This window comes from Pezoporus occidentalis, unplaced genomic scaffold (genome assembly GCF_034315485.1).
Source record: "Pezoporus occidentalis ecotype Australia unplaced genomic scaffold, CSIRO_AGI_Poc_V1 ctg188, whole genome shotgun sequence".
In the NCBI taxonomy this organism is placed as follows: Eukaryota; Metazoa; Chordata; class Aves; order Psittaciformes; family Psittacidae; genus Pezoporus; species Pezoporus occidentalis.
In genome coordinates, this window is record NW_026913726.1 from 882153 (window position 1) to 901029 (window position 18877).

The 18877-nt window shown below is 47.3% G+C and overlaps 1 protein-coding gene across 7 annotated transcripts in view; it reads right to left on the reverse strand.

The window, feature by feature from the left end:
- Positions 1-18877, reverse strand: part of LRRC7 (leucine rich repeat containing 7) — a 160662-nt gene that overhangs the window by 7037 nt on the left and 134748 nt on the right. For 4 of the 7 annotated variants that reach the window (XM_062616113.1, XM_062616112.1, XM_062616110.1 and 1 more), the window contains 6 exons: positions 13647-13758; positions 13145-13325; positions 10515-12192; positions 8696-8845; positions 4003-4122; positions 493-711 (listed from right to left, as the gene is read on the reverse strand). In XM_062616113.1, the coding sequence (XP_062472097.1) occupies positions 493-711; positions 4003-4122; positions 8696-8845; positions 10515-12192; positions 13145-13325; positions 13647-13758 (2460 nt within the window). Of the gene's footprint in view, positions 1-492; positions 752-4002; positions 4123-8695; positions 8846-10514; positions 12193-13144; positions 13326-13646; positions 13759-15533; positions 15657-18877 lie in introns of those variants that run through there. The other 3 variants (XM_062616117.1, XM_062616114.1, XM_062616111.1) reach the window with 3 other exon arrangements.

Sequence of the window (18877 nt, forward strand, 5' to 3'; positions counted from 1 at the left end):
GATTCTGCACCTTATTCTGCAAGTGTGGTCCCTCCAACAGTTACTGCAAGCATTAAGGCCAAATATAATGGGGATAGCACCGCTTAATGAAGAAACTCGGCAGCGCACATGATGTTGACTGGGGGCACTGGAGCTGCAACTGGGCTTTCCTAGGGCCACGCTGGAGCAGCCCACACAGATCTGAGATCAGTGTCTTGCCAAACGCGCTGCACTGTCAGCACTCCACCGAGTCACTGGAGAACCATCAGAAATTGCAAGTTAGCTCGGTGGGACCCAGGAGGTCAGCTCTGATCAGGAACTTCAGTGCCAAGGTGGGCTGCTCGCTCAACCCAGGCAGAAAATACTGGGGAAGAGGCCAGAGCTGCTCATGCACCCCCAGCTCAGCCACCCCCCAGTGCCACCCGGTGTTTCTCCCAGTTCCTGCTGCACGCAGGGCAGAAGAACCCCCCCAAAGCATTGTCAAAGCATTACTTTGCAGCCCCACAACCTCACCTGCTCCTGGTACGCCTCTGTGCTTCTCTGGCCCTTGGTTTGGATTAAGCATCGCCCCGTCTGAGGTGCCCGAGAGCTCTGCGAGGAGGGAATCTGGATGGGCAGCGGCGGCTGGTACTGCTGGATGGTGACTTTGTTCATGTTCCCTTCATACTGCTGCTCGCGGCTCCGATGCTGAAGGCTTTGGGATCCCATGAGAGTCTGGATATGGCTACCTGCCTGTGGGTAACGTAACCCGTTAGGCCAGAAATTCAGGAAGCTGAAAAGAAGCAATTATTACAACTTGCAGAGTCAAGTAAAAGCAAACCTCCTAAATCCTCTCAGAGGTTTGCCTTTTGACCACGGTTGGAAACCACCGTGATTAAAAGCAGCAAGGACATGCCTGTTGCATTTAGTGCCCCTGGGAGGTTAAGGGAAATCAGCCATGTACAGGATGCTTTGGAAACAGAAAACACTTGTTTGATCTCATGGCACGATATATGCTCCTGCTCAGGATGTTTTGTGAACTGCAAACATTTAATAGATTGATGTAGGCTGCATTATCCATCCCAGCACACTCTGAAGATACTGGGATGGGATATTTTCCCTGAGGATAGCTTGGAATCAGACTGGTAACACAAATACAGCATTGTGCCAGCACTGTGCACTGAGTAGAGAAAGCGTAACCAGTTACATCCCCTGCCTGCTCCTAGGAACAAATGAGGCTTTTACAAAACACAACTAATCAAATCAGCCAGTTTCTATGATAATATCTACTGATCGGAAGCTCCAATACTTTGTAAGTATAAGTAAAATGCTGATGTACATTTTCTGGGCCTTTCGATACTCTCAGGAAGACAGAGGAGAAGACACAGCGGTGCCTCAGAGGAAAATGTCCATTTCAAATACAAGAAAAATTGTGCTTCTTCACTGAAAAACCTCAGATCTTCTTAATCAGCCTCAAAGACCTCTGTACTCAACAGCAGATGCTGGGAGTGAATGGGAAAGGGCCTCCAGCCTCTTGGTTGTGGCTAACAGAAACACTCCCAGGTCAGGAAAAGGGAGAGAAAGGGTGACTTGGACACCCGTACATCCCAGCTCTGAGGCAGCCGCCTTGCTCCAGTTCCATAGCACAGGCTCTTTCTGCACCCATCGAGACCACTGCAGCCCATGCTGGGGTCTCCCAGGTTTGCACAGCTTCAGCCTTCACATGGGCTGCTGCAATCTGCAGCCTCACCCAGCACAGTCCTGTCCTCCCCATCCCCATGCCTGTACTGCTCCTCCTTGAGCACTGGTCTGCTGGTCTGAGGTCTGCTCATTTGCCCTCTGCATTCTCACTCTCCAGCATCCCTTTTTACACAAGAACTGATTTCCAAGTGCACCAAGTTCTACCCCTTCCCTTTTGACAGAGGAGCAGCTAACTCAGAACACAGCAGGTTTAACCAGGCAGGTACCTGGCATCCGTCCTGTGGATATGGCAGAAAAAGGCGTCTTCCAGGAAGCAGAAATACTGTTGTGAGCAATGCTCAGAATTCATTTTCTCCCTCCAGTTAACAGACTTTGAAGAGCTCCTATCACTGCTCCTTCTGCATTCACACCGTGGCTCTTGCTGGAGGTGGTTAAGCCACCTTTCTTGGAAATGGGAATTATTCTGCAGAAAAACAGCTGTTACGCAGGCTGCTTCCCCAGGTTCGTCTGTATTCCTTAACATCCACCACAGAAGTTAAGTATTTTCAGCCCAGTGTCCAATATTTACAGTGTAGTTAAAGTAGCTGACAAGGGATGGAACAATGGATTACTCCACTGAGTTAAGCAGATTTCAGTACCATTATGCAAACTTTGTACTTACCACATCCGAGCAGTGAGATACTGAAATACGCAGGATGAAACAGAACCTGCAGTTTCTTATAGTAACAGCAGTGATGTACAAAGGGAAGATACAGACTGTGTGAATGAATGAAGGCAGGGTTTATCCCAATACGCCAGTGAAGACGAGCAGTGACTCCTCTTAAATTTCTTACCCTAGTTTCTTGCATATCAGAGGATAAAGAAACCCTTTGAATAACTTGGCTGCCAGAGGCAGCTCCATCAATACCAGTTGCCTTCCTCATCCTCCTCATCCCTGTCCTGTGCCTGGGGAGGTACCTCTGGGATTCTCTGGCTGCAATGGCTTCAGTCTCCCATCTTCAGGCAATTCCTCTGTCCATCTCTTGTCTCTGCTTTTGTGTGAAGGCAAAGGCTGCTGCTTCCAAAATGGTCTTGGATACAAAGATGTGAGGCCAGTATGAAGATGTTTGCCTCCTCAGTGCTGACAGTTATTTACGCCATAGAAGTTATTCGTGTGCACATTGTGCCTTTCACAATGGTTTTGTTCACTCATAAGACTCTTCTTCAGGAATGAGCAGGACCAGACTCCATACAGATAATGTTCAATGCAATGATCGCTGCTTACTTGTGCAGTTCCACCTTGTAAAGCTGACTGTGAACGCAGGTTGGTTTGCTAAGATCCTCCATTCCCCAGCTTCATGATCAGAGCATCTCGAAATGGCAGTTTCCAGTCGATGAGCAGAGCCAAGCTGGGGCCGGGAGAGAGCAGCCAGTGTTTTCATGGAAGCAGGCCAGATCCAAGCACTGAAATCTGGTATCTACCACCACGAGGTACTTGAAATTAGGCCCCTTTCTAGTCAGTTTATCAGCAAATGAAGTGTGCCTAGGAGGTCCTGGGGAAAATGGCTGTGCCCAGGCACTGGGCTGGCCTCATCTCAACCCATTCATTTTGTGTTGTGAACTGGAGAATGTAATTGAAATGAAACATTTGAGTGAAGACTTCGCAGGCCAGGAGGGAGCTGCGAGCTCTCTGACACGTGCAGGAATACACCTGCCAAACCCATGTGCCCGTTTCGCAGATGGAGATGTAAGCACTAGCGTGTGCACTGAGTGCAAAACCAGGGAGCAGGCATGAAGACATCGTCCTTAAATCATAGAATCATAAAATCAACCAGGTTGGAGAAGACCTTCAAGATCAAGTCCAACCATTCCCCAGCCCTGCCAAGGCCACCACTGCCCCATGGCACTGAGGCCTCCCCTCCACACTGTGTGAACACTCGCAGGGACGGTGCCTGCAGCCCTGCCCTGGGCAGCCTGTTCCAATGCCTGAGCACCCTCTGGGGCAGGAATTGTTCCTCAGCTCCATCTAAACCTGCCCTGGGGCAGCTTGAGGCCGTTTCCTCTTGTCCCATCCCTTGTTCCTTGGGAGCAGAGCCCAGCCCCTCCTGGCTCCATCCTCCTTTTAGGTATTAGGTCTTCACATGTTGTCCTGTGGATAACAACATCCAGAGAGTTCTCACGATGTTAGAGAACACCCGTGGCCAGAAGACAAGAGGGTTGAATCACCACGGTTATTGCTTTAAGCTCTGAAACAAAAGTACGCATTTCCCAAACCTCATTAACCTGTTCTCCTCCTGCCCTGCCAGCGACGTGCGGGGCGAAGAGGTCAAGCACAGCCAGGTCAGAGCCCGCTCGTGTGCTTACCTTCTTGGTGACGGTGTCCGGGGGCACGTCCCGCCGGCCCAGCGGGTAGGGGTTCCACTGGCTGCTCACGGACACCTCCTCCTGCCCGTTGTCCAGAATGCTGCTCTGCTGCGATGGGGTCTGTTGCGGAAACGGTAGGGCAGCCTTTAGTCACTGGGCACACCACGACAGAAAACACTCTCTTCATATTTATTCCAGCAACCAACCCAGTTACACTGCAACACGCTATTGCTAACGCAGCATCCGCTTAGATTCTTACAATAGTTCATTAACAACCTTTAGTGGGACTTTCTGCAAGCAGAAGATCTTGAAAGATACTTAAGAGAAGTAATGAGAATAATGAATGATGAGAGAGAAGAGAAACTTAATTCAATGTGACTCATTATTTCAGAGAAACAAATGGTGGCAAAGTTCCTTCATTTAAATGGGCAGTCTGCCTCTATTATCAGAGTTAGAACTTTCCTGCTGGTCATTCAGGTATCAAAACCCTTTTAATTAAGTATTTGCCACCAAGATAAATTATATGCTTATAGTTTCTTCAGGAAACATTCCTTACCAGCAATACTGACCTTGGGACTACTCTCACCTCGTGTATGCTCTGTGCATCCTGTGTGTGCTGTGACCGGTCCCTAGCCTATGGCTGGTGTTGTTCTAAGGTAACAGGGTATCATCTGCATGATATTAACTAGTAACTGAACACTGTCCTGGCTATGAATGGACATAACACACATTGAAAGTTTCCTAAATTATCTTGAGACTTGCATTAATATCTTCCACTTTCCTCTCCTTTTCTACATGTTTCTTCTTTTCCCCTGGTTATTTTACCCTGCTTCCAGTACCTTTTAGAACTCAGGTACTTTTTCTGCCCCATCCTGACTTTCTGTTTCCTGTCTCTTTCTCCACCAGCACTGGAGATTTTGCTACCATGGGTAGGGCTTTCTCTGCTCGACTTTCCAAAATGCCAGCACTGCGCTACCACCAACAGCACTTCGCACTGGGTAGTGCTTATTCAGTTAACTGCTCATTCAGCTCTGATTAACGGTAATCTGCAAAGGAAAAAGAGTCTGCTCTTCCCCACTGTTGTCCAGGCAACTTCTTCTTCATCTGGTATTAAAAAAATCAGGAAACACTTCTTTAGATGGCTGCAGAACAAATCGCTTTGAAGCATTAAAGCTGGTAACTGGTCACTTCAGAAATTTATAGTGCAAGCTTAAAAATCCTTCCACAGTGAATAGCAGTAAATTGTGATTGAAACCATACCCCTCAGAGGTTAAGTTGGAAAAAAAATCATCAGATTTTTTAAAATCAAAGAAAATTTTCATTATAATTCTGTCATCGTTCAAAAAGTCTTCTGAAAAAATCAAGAAAATGTGATTTTCCTTATATTAAAAACACTAGAAAAAAGCTTTCCTCTGTTGAAGCTGCGAGACCTCCCTGCAGAGCTTGCTGAAGACATGCTATAAATGGAAAAAGGAGAGCAGGCGCAGCACTCTTCCTACGGGTTATCCCTCATGGCTCAACAGAGGCTGCTCCCAGGGCCCTGTTCTCTCGGGTAGCACAACACTCTAAGTTGGGTGCAGAGCTGTAGGCTGCTGTGTAGACATGGATGGGACCTGACTTTATGGCTCTAAGTCCCTCCCAGCACAGCTAAACCTTTCCTGCAGAGCTGCCGGGGTCAGCCCAGGACACGCTGAGCCCTCTCTGTCCGCAGAGCAGAATTTGGGTCAGCCATTCTGCCCTGCTTGCTGCCCATCGCCATGTAACCCTCACCCAACCAGGGAACATCATCCGAAACCAGGGCAGCAAACGGCTCCTCAGAAGTACAACTGCAGAAATCGCTGCTCTGAGGAGTAGTAAAAAGAAATGACAAAGGCCAGGAATCATCTCTGTGCTGCGTCATCCCTGCAGTCACCCACACACCGAGGTGGAATGACAGGAATTTATAACATGTGGTAGGTGCCTCCCCAGGCAGAGACATGGAGTCAGTGAGACAGCTTCCTATGGAAACTCCTGCGCTTACTGCTATGTGACCATACACTCATAGAACGGTTTGGGTTGGAAGGGGCTTTAAGATCATCCAGCCCCAACCCCTGCCACGGGCAGGGACACCTTCCACCAGAGCAGCTTGCTCCAAGCCCCTGTGTCCAACCTGGCCTATACATGTGAATATGCTGATTATTCCTAAAGGGAGTCGGTACTGTACCCTTCTGGGGATGAAAACCCATAAACCTTAAGAAGAATCGTGAGATGGATGCCAAAAATGGAAATAATTCCTCTGCAAAGTGTTTCTTTTGTCACTGCAGATAATGCTGGGCTGGTTTGATAAGCAACTGACTCATCTGCAGAGGTGAGTTTGCACTCAGAATGGATAAAGCAAAACACAAGAGGCTGCTTTCTGCTTTCTTAATAAAGAGGAAAATACTGTGAGAACAGGTTTTTCTGTTGCTTTTCTGCAGTAAAATGAATTTGTCTATTTGCAATATTACACATCTGCAGGCTGCAAACAAACTACATATCTGGTAAGTCTAGAAGGAGGCAAAAAGCAGCAATTCAAATATTTTATACATGGAGTAGAATCAATGTAATAAGCTCTCTCAATATAAGCAATTGCTAGCTTTGATTTCCTGATGCTGACAATTGGATGTCACTCATTACTCTCTTGAATCTAGGCCACAAGAAGGAGGAGGAAGAGGTAAATATGAAGGTGCTGTGGCCTGGATTCATTAAGAAACGCAAATTCCTTAGAACATGTGAAGGAATAAAACGAAACAATATTAAACATTCACATTATACAGTTCACAATAACTGTCCACCACTTTCCAAACAGTACAGTAAGAGAATACACCCCCTTCATGCAGTTCAGCATCTTATATGGGTATGTAGCAATGCTAATGAAATAAAGCAGAATAAATCATTTAAGCCCACACCCCAAAAGTTGTCATGAATTTCCTTAGACATCCATATATTAGAATTTCCTTAGACACCCATATATTAGCATCCATATTCATCTACAGCCTGGAATTCTTGAAGTGCTATAAAATACCTTATTCCTAAATGTGTGTAGGAAACAGAACATTCTTTGGAGCTGATGTCAAACACACTTCTTGCAAGGACTTGTGACAAGGATTAGCGTGTACCCAAGTAGACGAACAAACTCGTTGAAGGAAAAAACAGTACGAGCAACACTGCAAAGCTGCTGTGTCCAAACACACACACATCTACCACGGTTCAGAGGTGACCTACACGGCATCAGCTCAACAACAGAGAAGCACACACTAACATCAGGACTCGTTTAAATCCAGGGACAGCTGAATGGGCGGTGTACATGGAGGTAACGGCGTGGGGAAAGTAGCTACAGGAGAACGCTGACAGTGAGCTCAGTGTGCGTGTGCTTTAACCTCTCACAGCTTTCCCTGGAAATCCGGTGCTTAGTCCTGTATCGCTAAGCTAAGCAGGACTAAAGGCTGTCCTCAGGCCAAGCAGCACAGCCTGGTTACGTTGCTGCCGTTAAACTACCTCATTCTTCTAAAGAGGCCTGGATCTAAACCCTTAAATCGGGCACTGGAGCCCTCCTTTAGGAATCTGTGGCTGGCTCCGGAGCCCCTCCTGGCCAGGGACATCCTGGGAGGTGCCAGCTGCCCAGGGCCGCCCCAGGCTGAGGCTAGCCCTGCAATTCACAGCGCAGATGATGGCCCTGCAGCCTTGGCTCTGTGCTCTGCTGCCCTTTAACTGCTCACCGACAGGCTGCTCATTTGTCCCAACTTGGGTTGCTGCAGCGGCAGTCCTCTGCCATCGCATGCAATCCCAGTGCTGGCACTGAGCTGCTGCAGGGACTCCAGCGCAGCCATAGGTGCCACAGAGCAACGTCCCAGCATCCCCTCTTGATACTCTGACAATCCTTCAGCTGTGTCCCCCTCTGCCTTGACATCTGTGTTCTTCCCATTGAATACATCTTAAGTCATAGAATAGAACCCCAGACTGGTTTGGGTTGAAGGGACCTTAAAGGTCACCCTGTTCCAACCCCTGCCACAGGCAGGGACACCTTCCACTAGAGCAGCTTGCTCCAAGCCCCTGTGTCCAACCTGGCCTTGAACACATTTGTTCTTATATGGTTTTGTATGTAAGTATAATCGATAAGTATGACATAAGTCTGTAAGTACTTATCAATAATACATCCTTAATAGCTGTAAATAAACAGGGAAATAAAGAGAATATTATTTTCTTCCTACAGACATCACTCAGCAAAAGTTTAAAGTCAGTTTTTAGGTTTAGTAGGCATGTACTCAAAACCAATCAACTATTACAGTACACCCAATTAGTGTTCAGCTATTAAAATCCCCGTCTTTCAGAGCCTATTTAAATGTACAATTAAACATTTCTGCGTTCAATTTCCCAAGATCAAACAGTGACAAAACAAAGCACGCTCTCCATTTCTGTGCAAGTACTAAGTCATTGAGAAAATGATGGCATCAGTCTGTAAGACGAGAGCAGAAAGCAGTAATGACAGCCACGAGAGCTACTTAATCCCAAAAGCAAGATTACGGAGTAAGGAAAAGTGTTTGACAATCATCTTTGCTTTTGGGATTGCGTAGAGGATAAGCATGAATCATAGGCAAAAGCTAAACCAGGAGAAAGCAAGGAGTGTTATCAATTTATTGGTAATGCTGGTATATGCTGGCTATCCCATACTTACTTTCGGTAGAGGTAGCTCTTGAAGCATTTGGTTTTCAAATTTAGATTTAGTCTGCAAGTTTAAAGTCATGCTTCTGCCGGCATGCATTGCTGAAAACCCTCCAGAGTGCAGCATGCCAAGGCTAACTGTGTTGTGTTTGTAAGCAGCGGTCTGAGTAGAGGAAACAACCACGTGACAGGTATGAACACACATGCTCCTTCAAGTAAGTATCACACATAAATGGTTAATTTCACAGAAGTTTTAGTTTAAGCAAACAAACAGTACCGAGAAATAAATAGCTTCTTGAGGCATGCACTGGGTCACACGGAAGCAAATACATTGCTAGTTATACATAAAATGGATACCAGAAAAGACTGCAACGCTGACAGCAGATGAAATATGTTCTCTGTAGGTTGAAAATTGCAGGATTTAATGGGGTACAAGTCTTTATTTTGCAAATATGGCCAAATTTTAGTACGTGTGCAGCCACGGGTGGGCCAGAAAAGGTCTCTAGTATAAAGAGCATCAAAGGCAGAGGAGAAAACCCTGCACAAAAGGCCCTGCATCACCTCCCCAGCTCTGCGGCTGCTCCTGGTGGGCTGGGACCAGGTTTCAACAGCCCAGCATCCCACCGCCCTGGGGAGATGGGCAGTGTCTTCTCCTGAGCAGCTGCTGCATGGCAGTGCCCAGGCCTTCCCAGCAGCACAATCCCCACCACACAGCCCGGCTCCTTAGAGCTTTGCTCGTCCGGGGTGGCCAACAGCCGGGAGCTGGCTCGCCAGCACCTGCAGGGATCACTGTGGACTAAGGTAGCTGGATAAGATCACCCGTGTCAGCTTCCCATGAGCAAAGACACATCGTAAGCTAAGTGTGAAGTTATTGCTTAAACAAGCATCTGGGAAGGGCTTATTTCCACCAGAAACGGCCCTACTTGGGGTGCACTGCTTTGCCTAGGAATTAGGAATTTTCCAATCAGTTTGACACAACAAAGGCAGAAAGCTGAAGGAAGGGAAAAGCTCCAGCCTTCAAGCCAGTTTTTAAGCTTTACCCATTTGATCCTTAAGGATATTTCAATATGCATCACATCCGAGCAACTGGAAGGTTACGAATATCTTAACACCAAACTCATGAGTATCTAGTGAAAAAATAGGTTTAAGGACACATTTTGAAGCTAACTTATGCATTTCATGACAGTATTTTTTCACAACCACTTCAGATTATGAAGTAAATCCAATTCGTGAAGCAGGTCATTAAATAGTCAAGACCAAGACTGACATCATGCACTAATACTTGTACTGGTTTCTATAGAAGGCAAATAAGCAGAACTTCCTACAGCTAGAAGGAGTAATGGTCATAGCCCTTGCTCAAAACAGTGGCAGTGTGCATCCAGTTAAGGGATCCCTTGAAATCCCCTCCACTAGCAGTGACATGAAAGCTGAAATACATCATTTGACTCTTTAACTCTGATGGTTTTATTTCTTTCTTTGAAAGCTCTCAGATCATTACTGAAGTGGTGCAGCACCTTCCCATCTGTTGATAAGGAGAGGTTTTTATGGGACGCATTACTCCAGGCAGTGCTGCAGCAGTTACTGCATTAGCAACGTGCACCGTGGTGCGTTGCTTGTGCACAGGCTCTGTATTTATTGCTCATTTACCCTGGAAACCCTCACTCCAGATGCTTTGCAGCACCCCCAGGCCCCTTTGCGGGCCGGTTCCCCTGACACCAATGCAAGGAATTTCAATACTGGGAATTCTGGTGGTTACCACTGCACGTGCAAAGAGTTTGACAGACCGAAACACACAACTAAAGGCATTAATTGCAGAGAAATGCCAAACATACCCTGTCTAACCTTCTAGCTTCTATATGTCTAAGTAGCTGTTGTCTCCAGTCAGCGGGCATTTTAGCACAGCTCTCATTTCCCTTCACAGGGGTAGGCCTTGTCTTTATATCACTGCTATCGGAAGGCTTGTTGCCATAGTTACCCAAGTTATAGTCTGACGGAATCTTTTCCAGCAGAGCTGCCATTGTAGGCCTCGCTGAGACCGGCCTGGTTTGGGATGTGCCGTAACTCTCTGTACTGTAGCTTCTGGCAGACAACGGCCTCCTTTGTGTCAGGTTTTTAACGGGAAAGCTTCCGGTCTGGGCCTTCACTTCTTGGTAGGAAGGGTGCTCGTCTTCGTACCTGCCGTTCCTCTTGAGGAACTGCGACTCGGCCACCGAGATGCTGCCCTGGCGCTCCACGGCGCCGCGGTACGGGGCCCTGCCGTACCGGTCCCCCGGGGGCAGGTCGTGGGGCTCGCTGACCCTCCTGAACATGGACATCTCGGTGGAGCTGGCCAGCGAATCCGCCCTCCTCAAGAAGCCCGGCCGGGAGCCCTGCGTCGCAAAGGGGGCCGCGACCACGTCGTCGTTCACCGAGGGCTGCGAGAAGGAGAACATGTGCTCCACGGGCGGGTAGCCGCGGTAAGCCCGCGGGCTCACCAGCTCCTGCGGCAGGTTCTTACTCTGCTGGGGGATGTAGTCGGGGTTGAGCTGGAAGGGCGGCAGGAGCCTCTTGTCCGCGGTCACCTCCACGGCTCCCTGCGGGTTGAAGCTTTGGTCGAACTGGTAGACCTTCTTCGTGACGGAGGACTTCTGCTGCGGCTGCACCTTGACGCTGCCGTAGGTCAGCAGCTCGTCGTCCAGCATGGGGACGGACTGGCTGCGGGACATGCTCAGCATGCCGTGCTCCGGGCCCAGCAGCTTGTCCACCCTCTCGTGGGTGCCTACAGTATCGTTACCGGATGCATAGTTTTCTAAGGGGATATTATACACTTTGTAGGTACCAATGTCAATCTCATCGATACTTTGCGACTTCTTAAATTTGTTCGTTTTTAAATCCCTCATCATGGGAGAAAGCCGCTCCGTGCTCTTGCTGATCGAAATCACGTTTTTGGAAGGATCCGGGCGACAGTGGATATGGGAAAAGACGTTTGTGAGACTTCTGTTAGCGTTTGGATCGTGGTATTCCCATGGTATTCCCGGAGTGAAGGTGCTAGTCATTTCGGGAGACTCTTTGATATGATCTTTCCGCTCGGGCAAAGGGCTGGTGGTGGGGGTGCTTTCCAGTTTGGAAGGAAAAGCTGTCCTGTCTTCAAAAGGACTGGGGGTTCTGGTCCAATTTTGCCAAGGGTTGGGAGGAGGCACTTCAGATTCGTGTGTGTTTCTGAGCGTCGGCTGCTCCAGCTCCAGGGGAATGCCGACGATCCTGTCTTGCCTGATCAGCGGCCGGCGCCCGTGTGCGGACGTGCTCCTGGACTTGGCGCTCAGGAGGGGGTTGGCGCCGGGGTTCTCCACCGCGCTCTCCTCCGCCACGAAGCCCGTGTTGTCGTAGTGGGTGCTGTCGTTCCAGCTGTCGGTGAAGGTGTCGCTCAGCGGGCGCCGGTCCGTGCGCTGCGGCAGGCTCCCGGCCGGCGCCGGCTCCCGCTGGCTCAGCAATGGCTTTGTTTCAATGGGCTGTGGAAAGGACTGGGCCAACCTGCAATAAACAGAACAAACCCAAACAAGATGAAATGCCCTCTATTAGAGCACGCACGCAGCCAGCAGACAGATGTAGTTACGAGGCAACTTAATCCTCTCCCAGGTATACTCTGGCTTTGGGATCGTACCAGGATCCTTGTGCACCTTGTGCCACTGGTTGGGTATGGATACCTGCAGCAGTGTTTTGCACTGGAGCACGCATTCTGTAAGTACGTACACAGACAAACCAACAACTCCACCAAAACTCCTGGCTGGCTTCAATGCCATGTTCATAGAATTCCAGCTGAACGTATTTTCCTGCTTCAAAAATAGTCTTCTATGAGTGCAATGGAAGATGATTTTTAACACTTACATGATTATTTCTTTTTAACAAAAAGACCAGATTCATTTTGTGCATGTCCTCACCACCAAGGGTTTAACCATCTCCAGTGAGCGGGCTCCAGCCTCTCTTTAATGGGGAAGAGCCTGTGGATGGAACTGCATTAGGTGATTTATGGCAGGCACAGACAGGGTAGGGTGCTCCTGCGACGGTGTGAAAGTGTTTCCAGGTTGCTGATGGTCAGTGCAAATTACAGCCTCAGATAACCAGGGCAGAGGGAAGCTCAGGACAGCAATAATGAGGCACACACTGTTGTCTGTGTGAAACTCCAGCCAGCTGCAGCTCAGGACCACAGTGAGCAGAGTAATTGCAGCTCAATTACTATGCACTTTTAATGCATGGTTATAGCACTTAGTTGAGCCACCAGCTGTAGGATTACTGACACAGAGTATGAACGGGTGGCCAACTCTGCACAGCCTGAGCTTTGAATTGCTACACGGACCTCTGCAAAAGCGGGGTAAAACCACTGTATTTAACTGAATACCTTCACAGGCAGCATGTGATCACTTTGAATGTCTATGATAACGTAAGACAAAAGGCAACCAGAAGCTGTGTAGAAAGATGGTCCCACCTGTTCCCCCACAAAGAGTTGTTCACTGCTTCTTTAGCCGTTGTCTGCAAGGACCCCATTTTAACATGTGTGTTGGAGGACCCTGAGGAAGCCTGGGAAGGGGAATAGTCGGAATAAGTGCCTGAGGAAACGCTGTTGTTCATACAATGGATCTTATCTGCTTCAGACTCATCGGTGGATTCTGAAACAAAACACAGCAAACGTTTTCAGGGGATGGCATTTGACAGCTACGCTTCAGAAGAACACATTTTTAAATGAATACTAAGGAGATATATACACATGGCCACAAACACGCATGTAATATGTTTTAAAATCATTGTGATGTGTAGAACATAGAATCATAGAATGGTTTGGGCTGGAAAGGACCGTAAGATCATCCAGTTCCAACCCTCCTGCCATGGGCAGGGACACCTCACCCTAGACCATGTCACCCAGGGCTCTGTCATCTACCTGTGCACAGTACATACGTTTTCATCTAGGAGGTTGTAAGTTAAGTGAGTACCTTTCTTGTCTTTACCCAGAAGGACAAGTTTGGGTGGGTACAAGGGAGTCTCTGGCATGGAGGGACGGAGTTCCCCTATCCTCATCTCGGTGGGAGGATGTCCAAAGGCTTCCTGGGGAATAGAATAACGCAGAGTAAACACAGGAACCAGAATCCACTGCAAGGAGCAAACATTTCACAGCCTTCTTTTCATCAACATGACAACACACCAAAGCCCCACTGCATGGGTCATGTCCAATCATGCTGGTTTGTCAGCTGAACATTCTAATTAGTCCTACAGGAATACAAGTAACACGTCTGGGGCTGAGCTAGTTCTGAAAATGGGGACAAACCAGATGGAGCTTGCGAGATACATCAAGGCCATGTAAACATTTTGGATGGGTAAAGGCCACAGAAGTGCTAGCTGCCAGTAGGAATGAATAAAAATTCAGAGCAAGCAACAACTTGTTTCAGGAGTAAGCATTCTCATTCATTTATGCGTGGCACAACTCCTGCCATGGATGCAGCTGGCCCTGCAGCAATATTTAATTAAAATGACCTTGTCTCTAAAGAGTCTTTTTTGCTAAATTAAAATTATTCAGATTTCAGAAACTTCTCACTGAGAGTTCAGCAAACCTGCACCTTCAAAGGCTGCCCTGCACAACCGTTGTGCTGCTCTAGCCAGCAACAGGATATACACTGCAAAGAACAAGTTCAGAAGTGGCAGGGAAGTGAGATGTACCCATAGATGTTTTAAATGAGGACATTTAAATTGGGCTCATGGGGTAGCTAGGAGGGAATGGAGACACAAAGAGGGAATCCATGGCATTTCTGATCCCTGGAATTGCTCAGAAATGAGGAAGATGCTGACCTGAAGATTGCTGGCTTGGGGACACAGGGTGCGAGTGGCACCTACTGGAGGAATAACACTGGTAACCCTGCCCTCGGGATGGAATGGATGGAAAGGGAGCCCAAGAAGGAACAGAATGGGAAATGCAGTCTGTGGGTGTCAGTGGAATGGAAAGGGAATGGTGGAGACGGGCAGGGCAACACCAGGAAGTAGTACTGATGCAGCCAAGATCCTTGTGGGGAGGAGTAGGAGAAACATGCATTCGCCCAGGAGTGAGAGCTGAGATTTCATAAAGAGATGGAAGTTGGAGAAGGAGAGGATCTAATAAATGCAAGTAAGTCTTGGAGAGATATAAGGAGAAAATCAATAATTAGCAGTATAAATGAGGAAGGAAACGGTTAGGAGAAATGTATCTGGGAGGGAACTTGCACTTACAGAGACACTATGAGGATCTCTGTACCCTGACATTTTGTGGTTAAAGGTACTCCAGTGATTTTGCAGAGTGAAGTCAATAAAGGAAAAAGAAACAGTTTAAAATGGAGTACCAAACCCCAAGCCACATCACTAAAACGTAAAATGCTACAATCTGTTTAAATTTACTTGCTTTACTCTGCAGGAGAAAACTGTCAGAGGTTTACTCTCCATTAACTAGGGATGTTTCTATCCTTCTGCATCTGGTGTTCTACTGGATGTAGCACCATACCAAACCAGATACCTTTACAGCCTGTGTAATGAACCCTCTCAGTGCTAACATTTAAGCAACTATAGACCCATACTGATTCTTAAAATGTCTTGTAAAGTCTTATTCAAGACTTTAAACTGCTTTCACATGCAGAGATCCCGTGCTGTGCATGGCATTTCTTGCATGACAATAGTGGTGTACATACAACTTAAAGCTACCAACAGTGCAACATTCTTCCAGTGCAGCACAACCATCTCCTAGTGCAGTCTAACAAAGTGATGCAAACCCGTTTTTGAGGAATAGAGAAGTGCACAGCATTCACAGTGGGGAATTCTGCACCTCTGACGCATGGTGCGTGGTAACTCTCTTGCTGTACCTCTGAGCTTTCTGCATGCTCTTCTTCCTCCTTCCTAACTGGGACTTCCAGAGTTGATCTCTGAGTGTTGTCTGCATCAGACAGGTCACCCTTTTGGGATTCTTTGGTTTCTCTATCTTGAACCTAGAACCCCAATATTGTACCATGAAACTTCTGAAAGTTATAACTTAAAATGAAACTACTTGCTGTGAGACAGGGAGAGCCAGCAGTTCCATTTGTGACATAGTGATGAACACAGGTTTTTATTTCAGGTGCAAGATTTTATGCAGTTTTCTATGTTATACTCTTGGGGTTTCTCTTCTTTTTAGCCCCTCCTCCAGCTATTCCAGCAAAAATCAATGCATTTTTTGAAAGGACTAGTCTGGAGTTTGTGAATATTCCATGAAAGTGAAATACATTGTAAAAAACCAAATCATATTCCCTTAATTGCACTGTGTTTAAGAGGACATACTTTCTTACACGCTCAAGAACAGAAAGGTCACTAATAGGAGAAAGAAAAGTATTACTAATAGGACCAATTGCAAGAACAAAGGGAAGAGATAAATGCAATTGTGTTGTGTCAGAACTTATTCATCAGGACTAACCAGGAAAGATACAGGTAGAGGATAGAAAAATATGGTGACCTGTTCTCCAAGAGAAAACACATGGTAAAAACCATTAAAGTAACTGGGAAAGAGAAATATCACCTATTATTCATGCGGACAACACTAGAACATCAAATTACAACGTCGAGAAATGGGATTCTTGAAATAATCTAACTCTTGGAGTCTGCTTGCAAAGAATATGAAGACTTGGAGCAGAGCAGACGGGGGCTCTGGGCAGGCACAGCACACACAAGGCACAGGAATGTGGGACCGTTAATGACGGGTCTGTTCCAGAGGAACAATGAAATACATGTAGAGGGTTGGCAGCCCTTCTGAACTGGAGGAGGCCAGGTCAGTCTGAAGAATGACATGCTGGATAGAAAGAATTGGAAGAGCAAAGAAATAGGTAGATCAAGGCAAACGTTACTCGGTCCAGGTTTTAATGAAAGAATAAAGGAGATCACAGGAAGTGTGGGAACAAACACAACCAGAAGCTACCAGAACATCCCCAGACACACGGGCTTCTTTCCTGACAATCACTGTTGGTGGTGTGGCTTTGTAACAAAGCCTCACTGAGCCGCTTACGTTACAGCCTCTGCACAGAAAGCAGCAGTGCTTGCACCTCTCAGCCCTGCGGGTCAGGGGCTGCGAAGTCCCACTGAGCAGTCTTCCCTTGACAACATCACAAGTGAATGCTCTCTGAAGCTCAGCATGTGAAAGGCAGGCACAGTGCGGGCTATGCTGCTGTGCAAGATAGCAATTATCAGACTCAGGTAAATAAACCCCAGCCCTCAATCCAGGACTGCAGAGAATTACCCCAAAACCTAGGATTATCCCAGAAGAAAGCAGAAGGGAGGATCTTCCACTTGCTCCTCACTCTCTGGCTGCAGTGGCAGCTTCCAGAAAGGCCAGTTTCAGCAGCCATTAGATCTGAAGGTTCTCCCAAGAGGGATGTTTATACAAGACATAACTGAATGGATGTAAGGAAAACTTCTGAATATGAATATGGAATCTGAAAGTGTGAGAACGAAGAAACCCTACCTTTCCTACCTGCAGAGGTGACACAGCAGCCAGCACAACATTACATCACTGATGCAGCAAGCTCAGCTTTTCAGCTCCAGCAACAATCTCAGACACATGCTAGAGCTTCAAAAGGAGACATAAGTACATGAGGAACAGAGTGGGCAGAGGCAGTTTTGGAGTTCCCATAATGAACACAGATATAGCAGATCCTGGAAAAAAGCTGCAGGTAGGACACTGATTGTTCCTGCTGCCTGCCCTTGCCTTGCAGGCAGATGGACCTACAAGCAGTTGGAGGAATGCACACGTTGACCTTGCCGATCCAGGTGATCAGAAATACAGCCAAGGCGAGGCACCCAGGAACTCACTCGAATTACCCATCACCAAAGAAACCAGTTAGAGATCCCCAGTTTACAAAGGTGCAGTTTAGACTGAAAATTCCCATTTCCAGTAGTTCGGTCTCATCTGGGTAAGCCTGTTAGCTGACCCGGTCAGGATTCCACGAAGACAAACTGCAGAGCTTCATAAACAGACCTTATCCAACCAGTCATCAGTCATGTACTGCAGAGGACCTTCCAACACCACCCTCAGTTGCAGACACGGAGAGGCTCTTGTCCAGCTCTGCACGTGGGCTTCACTGTGAGGACAGAAGTCCCAGCACTGCCCTGAGTTGCAACACCTTGATTTGTGAATTGCAGTCTCTCATCTGTGGAGGAAACAAGCTTCTGCTGCTCTCTGTCTTGATGGAACTGCACCCAGCTGCATACATCTCGTGTCCATGCGCTGTGTGTACAAGTGCACAGATGCCATGCCCAGACATGGAACACCGCACCTCCTGCATCCTCGTGCAGAGCAGTAGCCTCATGGGGTCAAGAAATCTCTTTTAGGGAAGGCAGCTGTACCTTGGAGACAGCCCTGAATAATGCCCCTCCAATCCAGACACCCAGATAAGGTCAGGCAGAAGTCAAAGTAACTGAAAATGAACTTAAAGACATTTGCCATCCTATCTGAAGGAAGGTCTCCTGTGAGCCAGACCTCCAGACGAGGAAATCATTACCTCCTTCCTCCTTTGACAAGGGCATAACCTCAGTAAAGCTCTTTTGTGCTGCGGAGAAACCCAAGCTGCCATAATGAGGATATTTCTGATTCCTGGTAAAATACAGGTAATTCTGCTGCAAAGAGCTCATCAAGACATGGGCTTAAAGCAGATACAAGCCAAAACTGTAGCACGTATTCCTCTCCCAACCAGGAGAGCCTGTCATGGCACATCTCATTAGTGGAAAACAGCTCCCATGGTAGCCACGTGGACTGAATCGAGGGAAGCCAGGCATCCTGGGGGAACAAACCCCATAACCCAAACCCACACAGTGACAAGGTCAGCAGTTAGAAGGATCAAGGTCTGATGCTGACTGAGATGAGATGAAGGTGCCAGAAGATCCCATAGAGCTCAGGCCATATTCTTCTAGCTCCTACCACTAGGATCTGTATTGGATCACTTCAAGAGTAACAGTCTCTCCTTTTTACACAGTATTAGTAGGCCTGCTTGGAATTAACACAGAGGGTGGAATGCTGTAGGCTGGATTAGGAAGAGGTTGGTTTGGTCCAAAGCTGAGAGTTATACAGAAGTATTTCCAGTTTATTTCTCAATCCATACATCTCAAGAATACCAAAACTACAAAGATCTTGATTGAAAGCTGATTTGAGGTATTTCTCATTGTTTCTCACGGAATGGCTACACAA